Source organism: Bicyclus anynana, chromosome 18 (genome assembly GCF_947172395.1).
Source record: "Bicyclus anynana chromosome 18, ilBicAnyn1.1, whole genome shotgun sequence".
NCBI classification, from domain to species: Eukaryota; Metazoa; Arthropoda; class Insecta; order Lepidoptera; family Nymphalidae; genus Bicyclus; species Bicyclus anynana.
Window position 1 is genome coordinate 2,544,148 of NC_069100.1, and position 10,515 is coordinate 2,554,662.

General features: G+C 32.2%; 1 protein-coding gene across 1 annotated transcript; it reads left to right on the forward strand.

Moving 5' to 3' along the window:
• The first annotated feature begins 174 nt into the window (after positions 1 to 174).
• On the forward strand, positions 175 to 10,104 carry LOC112058103 (uncharacterized). The gene is made up of 9 exons (XM_052886775.1): positions 175 to 390; positions 483 to 755; positions 1,485 to 1,651; positions 1,968 to 2,138; positions 2,478 to 2,660; positions 3,020 to 3,433; positions 4,915 to 5,133; positions 5,891 to 6,003; positions 6,336 to 10,104. The coding sequence occupies exons 1-9, from the start codon at positions 315 to 317 to the stop codon at positions 6,427 to 6,429; spliced, it is 1,710 nt and encodes a 569-aa protein (XP_052742735.1). The 5' UTR covers positions 175 to 314; the 3' UTR covers positions 6,430 to 10,104.
• The last annotated feature ends 411 nt before the right edge of the window (positions 10,105 to 10,515 follow it).

The window sequence follows — 10,515 nt, forward strand, 5'->3', positions numbered from 1 at the left end:
ATAAAACGTTGCAAGTAACTATTAAATCATTACTTTTAATAATTATAACAAAATTATGTAATATAAATTAGAATGAATATAAATATTTATATTATATATTATTATTTTACTCTTTATTTTTATATGAATACAGCCGAAGTTATTCTACGTATGGAGAAACGTAAAGGCGTTATTGATTTTTAAAATACGAACATGAGAATAAAATTCAGCACCACTAAAAATAAACAACTGTGCACCTTTATTCCAAGATAAGTTTGCCACTTAACATGAAAACAGTGAATTAATATTTGTTCAGTGAATAAAAAAGTGTAAAAATGGGTTGCAGTACAAATAAATTTATCTTATACACATTACTTGCAATAACATTGAGTTTGATATGTGATTCTAAAGGTAAGGAATATATATCATACAATTTAGGTCGTCGTTGGTCAATTTTTATATTTTTAGTTATTATGGCATAATTTATGTAATTTCCATTTTAGCATTTCAACAAAATAAAACTGCACATCATATACGAAGGGCATATACGGACGACAGCTTTTTTAAGAATCAAAAGCTACCTACGTATCGCTCTTTTCAACCGATATCGGTTAATTATCACAAAGTAAAGTATCCAAAAGTTGAAGACAGAGATTATGAGATCAGTTCTTACGATACTGAATATGGTGGAGTGGTTTCTAACTTTACGTCTTCCATATATGATGATAACCCTCCACTTTATCCGAATCCAGAAGTTATTGCAAGAAATAACCAAGGTAGATACTTATTGCAATTTAATAATTTTGTTACCTTTTATTGTTTTAATAATACATTATGATAAGTGCGGAAAGTTGAAAATTACAGCCGATAGGATATTGCTTGCTAGAGCCGAAGGCGAGAGCTTTAGTTAGGAAGCAGAGGCTGTAATTATCAAACCGCACGTATATCTTAAGACATTTTATAACACATTTGCGAGGAAATACACTTTGAACACACTTTCTGAAAATGAATTTGCATCTTTGCCCGTTTTCCATATGAATACGCTTGTCAATTTTGCACAGATAGTGAAGTGCGTGCGTTTTTTTAGGCAAATGCACCAAAAACAGCCAGTGTTACTAATAAAGTTATTTAATATTTTTATGTTTCCGTTACAGATAAATGGTTGGACATTTATTGTAAAAATTACTAAAATGAAAGAATTAAATGTTAGTTATTAATTATTATATTTTATCTCACTAAGTTAATTTCATTCATAAAATATTGAGTACTTTGTGCACGAACAAATGTGTTATAAAATAACGTTAGAGATGCAAAAAGGTAACGTTTTACCTTTTTCGATTCTATGGATAAAATATGATTAAGTGATTTAACATGGACAAGAAATGCTTTCTGCTTAGGTCTACCATTGATTAGACTGTATCTACTTTTTTCTACAAAATTCTCTAAGTATTACATAGAAACAAGATTATCAAAGCATTAGTTAATTAAAAATGTTTTGTTCCAAGCACAAGTAATCACGTTTAATGAGAATAAGATGCCGGAGCCAGACGTAGAAGTGGCTGACGTGTCGTTTGCAGACGCTGATCTTAAGGAACATAATATAATTGACAGTGTCACTTATGTTTACGGGTTCCAAAACTGTCATGACGTTAAAAACGAATGGTTGGTTTTGGTAAGTGTTCATTTCGTAATTTATTTCGTGCTTCTAATTAAAGACATTAATTTATCAACAAAACTAAAAACGGTGATTGTTTTTGGAATTAAAAAAACTGATACACCAATTGATATAAAGTTTAAAACTAAGAATGATAACAGAGCCTTTCCAGAGGATCTACAACATGGTGCCTCATTATATAAATAAATATAAATGTAAAGCTCAACTTAATTAACTTAGACCCTTATAGTAAAAATTGTAAACACTTTTTAGTATTAAATTATTCTGTCAAAATTAAATTGTTTAATCATACCTAAAAACATTCAATTTTTAGATATATGTTACAAGTGGGCTCGCAATAGCATTGCCCTTGGTAGCAATAATCTGGCTGATGTGGAGCCAATATGCGGCAGAATTCAGAAGCAATAGCAAACTGTACCCGATTGTAATCAATCTTTGCTGCTGTTTGGTAGCTTGTACACTGATATACATACAGGCTGTTGTGGTAATTATTCTGAACATTTCTTATATATTATACTATATTAATGATACCTACTGTGTTATTTCCAATAAGTATTTTAGAGTAATAATTAAATCTAATAATTAAATTAAAGTAGTCTGTACAATAATTTCTGCCTGGCGATGGTTCTTTTTATAATTATTGTTCAACCTTAAATTGTATTCTAGACATGATTCAAAATATTACAAAATAGCCAGTATCACTTTAATAGAACTTCTGCGATATTTTTTAAAGAAAAAAAAGGATATTTTAATTAAAAAAAGATATATCTTATTCCATTTATTTTATAACTTTTTCATAAGCATTTTAAACTTATTTAAACAGGGGGCATCTTCACAGTCACAATGTGAGAGAATCGCACTCGTTTTGCATTACACTCATATATCTTGCGCAATGTGGATAGTTGCTCTTGCCGCTGTGGTCACTGAGTATTGCGTTTGTGACACCTTATTGCCGTTAAAGTATATCTATTTACTGGCTTACGGTATTCCCGGTATTATTGTGATGGTAAGATTTACATATTTCTTTTAAGTGAATTATATTGCCTATTTATGCTACATTATTATATTTCGATTTCGATTATAAGTGATAAGTGATGTCTTTAGAGATCACTCATCGTTTATACATTAAGATATTGGATCAAGGATAATCATAATATATTAAGTTTTAATGAAAAAAGAGTATTACATAACTAAATAACGTAAAGTTATGCATATTCATAAATAAGTATACTTGTATAAAAAATACTATTTCATGAGAATTGGCCATATGTTTTGAGAATATGACCTAGTTCTATAAAAATCAATAACAATTTATTGAACAATACAACAATCTTCATCAGTTTCTTAATGTTCGTATATTTGCAGTTTAACTATGCGTTATCAATGGAACATTACGAAATTAAGCATTACTGCTGGATGTCAATAGAAAAAGGGATGGTTATGGGTTTCATGGTACCGGTCACAATCTTGATTGTAATAAATACTGGAGTTATTATCGTGGGGTTGAAAAGCGTGAACCAAAAGCATACGGAGATGATGACGGCTAAAATACAAGAACTGGTAGATCATCATTTTGCTAACTGGCCAAAGAATGTAAGTGTCGAAGAAAATGCAGTTGGTAGTTTGGAGAACATGGAAAATATGTATACTCCGGCTACTAGCCGCAAAAACACGGACAGCTCTGATACTTTGGAAAAGGAATACAATTATAATGAGGATGATTGCAACTACGTGAATATTGGATCGTCCAACAATGATATTAATGAAGGTGGAAGAGAGGTAATTATTAGTAGGAATTGAGATTTTAACAGTGTTCTAAAATAAATTTAAGTAATTCTTTAATTTAACTCAAGTAGTGATTTTATTGATTTGATAGATTCAGTTGAATGAATAATTAAGACGTACAGTACTTAAAATATGTCATGCCATGTACAAGTCTCTCATAAAATCTATATATACTTATAATAAATACTTATAATAAATCTGTAGAGAGGCCAATTCTGTACATGAAATATTGTATTTCCAAAAAAACTATCAGGGGCTGATTAGTGATCGATACTGATGTCAAAAATGCAATCAGTAAAATTTTTGTCTATCTGTCTGTATGTTCGTTATAGAAACAAAAACTACTCGACGGATTTTAACGAAACTTGGCACAATGGGGATGATGACTAGGTTTGAATATATTGATTTTTATGATACATTCGGGTAAATAAGGTCAATGTTAACTAATTTACACATAAAAAGCAAAGATTGCCTGAATATTTGCAAAATAAATAAGATTATAAAATTTCAAAATCTAATAATTTTTTCTTATCGTAATTAGATGAAAATTCATACAGTTTTAGCTTCCTTACATTAAATGTGACATTTTTCAATAATTGAACTATAAACATAAACGCACAAATAACAAAGATATTAATAATTTTGTTTGAACGCCCATACAAACCTAACGATCAGCGAGCCAACGACGTCACTAAATCGTGTCATTTTGTATGGAGCGTTTTTCAGGGATCCGCGGCAACGCCGCAAATCTGACCCTTTAAATCCCTGTAGCTCCGAAAGTAATAATCGCAGATACCCTGTTACTTTTACAAAATTGCTTTGCTATCAGTATACTCTTAATTTATATACAATTTAAAAAACTGTCATCATCCCTATTATACTTCATACTCCTGGAGAGGTTATAGTATACTTTTTATCACGCTACGATCAATAGGAGCAGAGCAGTGAAGAGAAATGTTGAGAAAACGGGAGAAGTTAATCCATTTTTTAAGCTTTCGTCGCATGTGCAGCCCTAATGGAGCTTTTTAGGAAAAGCTCCATTAGGGCTGCACATGCGACGAAATGCACATGCATTTCGGATATGACCGAAATGTTTTCCTTAAAATAAAAATATAAATAAAAATGCATCCATATATCCCTTGGTTACGCCATCACGCGTGAACGGCTGGACTGATTTCACTAGTTGTTTATGTTTGTTGTTAAAATTGAAGGGGTAGGGGCACAGTAGGGGTAGTTGAAAGTTTACATCGAGATTCACGCGGACGAAGTCGCGGGCGTCCGCTAGTGAGAAAAAATATGAGATATTTCTATCTCGATATAAATGTAGGCGATTTTGATGAACTAACCTATGTATGCACTATTTTTGTACAGTGAATGTATAAATAAATAATACTGCCAAATAGTATAATTCTACAAATTTGGTAGCTTTTTTATTATGATTGTTGTTTTTTTTATTCCATTTCATTAAACTTCAGGCCAATATGGACAAAGGACTGCTAAACATGCTTTATATGGACAACCTTTCATCTAAATGGAGCTGGAATACAGAAGGCAACGATCTAAAGACATACCTTAATTTATGCCTTATTTTGGAGCCATTTTTCGCAATTAACTGGATGATGGGAGTTGTTGCAATTGAAAACGCTTCTCATTGGTCAACTCCAACTATATATCTCATTCTGGTTCTGTCTATGGTGAGTTTATTAAAATTCTTAGATTTTACTGTTTAGACACAGATTATGAATAAAAGGCAGATGGAGCGCACGGAACACGACGGTGTCGTAGCCGCTCCAAAAACAAAAATCAAAAGCAAATACATTCTTGAGTCAGTACTACACGAAGCGTCGCATCAGTAACTTTCAATATTATTTAGGTAAAATGGTAAAAAATATTATGTTATTTTTTTTTAGAAAATTTGAAATATGTTTATAAATATGACCAATATTCCTATTCTCCTCCAACTAGTCGGGAATACTGTATTAGGAGTGGGTACGACAACAGACCAACGAGACGGGGATCGAACTAGCACCTCTCGGTAATGAGTTCCACCGCTCTTACCGTTGAACTATTGAGATTATCTACAATATTTTGAAGTCGGCTATATATATATAAAATTACCGTTGGGTTAATGTAGTTTTTAAAGAATTAATGTGAATGTAACTTAAAAACAGACGAGTTTTAAAAAAAATCAACTCAAATCAATAGTACTTTGAAGTTAACGATCATAATATCTATATATTAACCTTACTGTTTTTTTTAACAAACTATGGCATCGAATCGAAAGTAAATTGCTTAACTTAGCGGTACGTCTTTCACGGTATTAACAAGCTACGCCCGGAGTCCAAGTATAAAAAGTATATAAGTAAGTATAATACCCTAAATTAACCCAAGCTAGGAAACAAAGGCAACAAAGGAACTACGCTAGGTCAACAATATATCTTATGTTTGCAGCACATTTATTTCGCGGCCACAATTTCAACTACATTGCCTATCGTCCGTGACAAGACACCACCGGTACCTTGCTGTGAAGAAATCGTTGTAGAACCAACCCTCACACGATCTAGGTATGCTATATTTCTAGACACACAGTTTTTCTTCGAAGGATTTAATTTTTTTTTCCCAAGTTAAGTTTTATTAAAACAAGCTCAAGGTTATACTTTTATACACAACTAGCAGAGCCCGTTCCCGTGGAAATACAGGGTTAAATGAAATATAGCCCACATTATTCGCTAATAATGTAACTTTCTATTATTGTATTAATTTTTATAGATTATAAAAATTAATACACTAATAGATATAGATACAAGATATAGATTAAGAAGATAGCTATTATATACCTATTTGTAGATTCATTCAGTATATATTTTTGTATGTTCTTAACTTATTTTTTTTATAGGACAACAGACAGCATCCCACTTCTGGACCCTGGAATACAGCAGGCCATCGTAACTCCAGCACCGGCTGACACCATAAGTACAATCAGTATTTAAAGCGAGAAAAGCTCCCAATTGGGAATATCAGAGGATTTATTACACTGGCAACATTCAATGTTCAGTTACTAAACTCGAAAGCCTTTGGTGGCCATAGTTTTTTGGCGGTAATTCGAGTTTCAAGGAAATTTCGTGGTTAATAAAATATAATATAAGTTAAAGGATTATTCTATGCTAACGCGTGCATTGTAAACTGTAAATATAAAAAAATATTGGAGTTTTTCATAAAATAATAACTGATATTCAAGTATTTTACGGTATTTCGACATGGCGTTTATGTTAAGGCGGTAGTTCGTTAAAAATTTCATACAATGGATATTAAGTATATCACTACATTTCTTTCAGATACTTTCTGTAAATGTAAACGTATACATAGTAGACGATTAATATTGATGATGAAATTTTCCTTCACGTAAACAGTATTGTTTGTGTAATAAAAATATTTATAAAAACTAAATCTAAATAACTATGCATCAAATTCAATTGATTTTTTCTGTCAGTATCGTTTAAAGGCCGATCACTAACCTCTAAAATAGAGGTCAGTGACAGACTAAAAATCGGTTATTTTTAATGCTGTGTGGCTGATACTTAGCACATTGAAAACGGATCTAACTTAAGGTCATAGCACACTTATCAACTCGGAAAGTTATCGGCACCGTATTTACTCAAGCGTAGGCGGTGAAGCCAGAGGTGATACATTTTGGATCCCTTTCCGAGATGTGTGAGATTGAACCTCTAACGTAAAAGAATTAAGTTGCTTGACAAGTACTTTTTAATAAGTTGCCCTTTAGAGCATTTAACAATGTTGTTGTTAATGTATAATAACATTATAAACTTGATCAAAGTTTTCAATGATTTTATATAAGTACATACAATAAGAATAACTGTAGGTAACAACCTACATAAAACGTACGGAAAATCGAGACACATTTGTCAAAGTTGGCCAAATATTGGAGTTACGGAATTTGTACATTTAAATGACGGAGTTAGATATTTAGAGAGATATTTCAATACAATCAGATTAATCAGCCACTGTTTGAAAAAATTTAATTGTGACAGTATTGGAATTGTATAGGAATTTATTACATTTCTAAAAGTTACCTATCTTCAAGTTTTAATCAACATTATTGTATTACTTACGGAGTTTTTGAAAAAAAAAACTTACCTAAATATAAAAATCATAAAATCTTGGATATAACTTATAATATAAAGTTTTAAACTTCTCTAATAAAGCTGTCTGCGGTCGCATGAACTGTTTCTGGAAATTAACTTAAACATCTAGTTATGATTGTTGTTCAAATGAAATTGAAAGTGAGTAAAATTTGAGTTTTTGAAGAAAATGTACTCATTACCTACCAATATTTTAATAACTTAACAATTTAGGAGTCAGTAGTTAAGTAATAAGTTGTATTTCTTAAATTGTATTTTGTAGAAATGAATCATTTCGCTGCGCGCGTCCGTAGCCGAGGCGTTTCCTTCACGTGTCCTAGACGTAATAATGAGTTTCGACCTTTCGTGTCCTATTCAAAAATATTTAAATTTAATATTTTTAATATTTTATTTATATTTAATAAAGAGTAGGTTTCCTTGTCATTGACAAATACTCACATATACCTACTGTGCTTAATACAAATATGTATCAACAATTTGTGTAGGTATATAATATTGTTTTGGGTGATAAATATGCTTCGACTAGTCTAAATAGTCAAAGTAAATATGTTTGTGTGTGTGAAGTGTGGATTGGCTTGAGGTTGAGTGCCAAAGATTTAATATCTGAATGACTGTGCAGTAAATTCAATCAAACACTTGTATATGATTACAATCATGGACTTATATTTAACTAGACACCTACATGTTGACTCGGTAGTAATGTAAGGACAATTTTAAAGAAATAGCCAATAGGTACGTCAAATTGGCGCTTTGCACTTCTTATTCTTAATCTATGAGGCGCGCTTGGATTGGATGGACGTCATATCGTATCGTATCTAGCTTAATAGAAGTCCGTGATTACAGTAACTATACTAAATCTATAGAGCAGGAGTACTGTTTACTAACAAACAAATTAGAAATGATGGTAGAAAATGCATGTCATTTCATAACTTTTTCATTTTTTTTGAGTGTGAAAATCAATAGTGCATGCAAGGGGAGATATTATGTCTTCAAATACAAAACTGGGATATCTCCTTTGTAGATCGGATCAAATATATAAAATACCTGGATACACCACGATTAATTTTTAATGATCTGTGCTTAGAATTTTAAAATGGAAGAAATTAGTTCCCTTTTTCCCGCAACATGGCGTGGGTTTTCTGGTCGTTTTTCTGGTCAGACTATACAAAACAATGTTGTTTAGAACACTTAGGTATAGTCGGAAACAAAAGTGACGCCTCCGCCTCCACACCCCTTTCGGTTTCTACATCGTACCGGAACGCTAAATCGCTTGGCGGTGCCAGTAGCGTGGCAACTAGCCACGGCCGAAGCCTCCCACCAGCCAGATCTGGACAATTAAGGAAACCTCAATCAGTCCGTGCACACCACGGTGCCATCGATATACCTACCGCGATAACGTAAGGGACGGCGATATCACCCCGCGCGCGCCGCGTTTACTTTATGTATGACCTTCGCGTCGCTACCATCTCAGCTCATTTTGAAGACGTCATAAAGATTGCATCCGACTATACCGTACCGTTAATATGTCAATCTCTTTTTATTCAATGTATGTATTTCTTTACCTAAAATATTTATATGTATAAAAATCTATTTTCATGAATTTTGTAATAAATGCCATCTAATCGAGTAGATTTGCTAAAAACGGCGTAAGTTCCTCTGAAGTTTGGTTGAGACCCTATTGATTCGTATTGTATAAGTACAAACTTTCCTAATACTATGAAGAGATTATGCATTGATAGATTTTTCATAAAAGTAACTTTTATTTGTAAAGGTTAGCGCACATCTACGCTGGCAACCGTTATATTTTTTTTTTCATGGTATACTCATAGCGCCACAAACTTATCTAAACCGGTGGCAGTCCTGAATTAGCCTATAAGCTATTTAAACAATTTCTTAGGGCATCCCGAGAGGGGCATCAGAGTCGACAGAGAAAAAAAACGAGCATACGAAAGTGAAAGCAATTTCAAAATCCGTATGTTTTTGAAAATTTTTGATCACTGATTTATAGAGGGCCCACAAAGAAAGATTGCTTAGGGTATCAAGTCACTTTAATCCGGCACTACCCGGTGGCCAACGATGGAATGAACGCCGCGTCGTCGGTCGCCATTAAAAAAAACAATCTCACCGGTGTGAGTGAGAGATAAGTTTGTGGTACGTACTGTTACTTCGTACCTAATGTTGCCAGGATTTGAAATACACATATATTATTTTTTTTTATTTTTACATTAATTTAGAATGTTTTACTTCTAATGAAAGCGGTTTATAATGTATTAAATATACATTTAGGTAGATACAGTTTATCTACCTGTTTATTTGTAGAATTTTTCTAGAATGTGCGCTACACTTTACAATTAATAATTAATAAAAAATATTATCAAATAATATTTTAAATTATTGTTGTTAAAAAAATATAGTAGTCACAGTAAATATGTGATAGTTATGATAGTTCGCTGTGATAGCATTGAAGTTGCCACAGAGTTTTATTAAATGTTTTCATTACTTCAATTGTGATTTTTATTCCTTCTCCTGCGACAATACCTATCTTGTTAGTGTTCGTCGAGCTTTACCCTATTTTTAATTACAAAGCTTTGTGACCCACCATGCTGCTCCGATGCGGGTTGGTGGGTATAGCAATATTGTTTAACTCTACAGGATGCTGGGGAGTATTTCCAATAACTACAAGGTGTTGACAAGTACACTTATAGGAGTTTAACTGCATAATAAATTTTCTTATAACAAAAAAAAAACTTTTTATGTTTTCATACAAAGTAATTCAAATTAAATATTTTTTATGCCGATTCGCATGAGAGTTTTTTTAACGGACGTTAAAAAAGCGTTAAAATTCCAACACCTAAAATTTAAAAACGCCACACTGCTCGAAGATAAGAGTCGCGTTTTAAAAACATTGTCGTGTGA

Bases quoted from the DNA above. Each gene is read 5' to 3' on its own strand.
- LOC112058103 (XM_052886775.1), top strand. From the start codon at position 315: ATGGGTTGCAGTACAAATAAATTTATCTTATACACATTACTTGCAATA. The intron at 756-1,484 runs GTAGATACTTAT...TTTTGTTCCAAG, and splicing joins TATTGCAAGAAATAACCAAG to CACAAGTAATCACGTTTAAT. The intron at 2,661-3,019 runs GTAAGATTTACA...GTATATTTGCAG, and splicing joins TTCCCGGTATTATTGTGATG to TTTAACTATGCGTTATCAAT.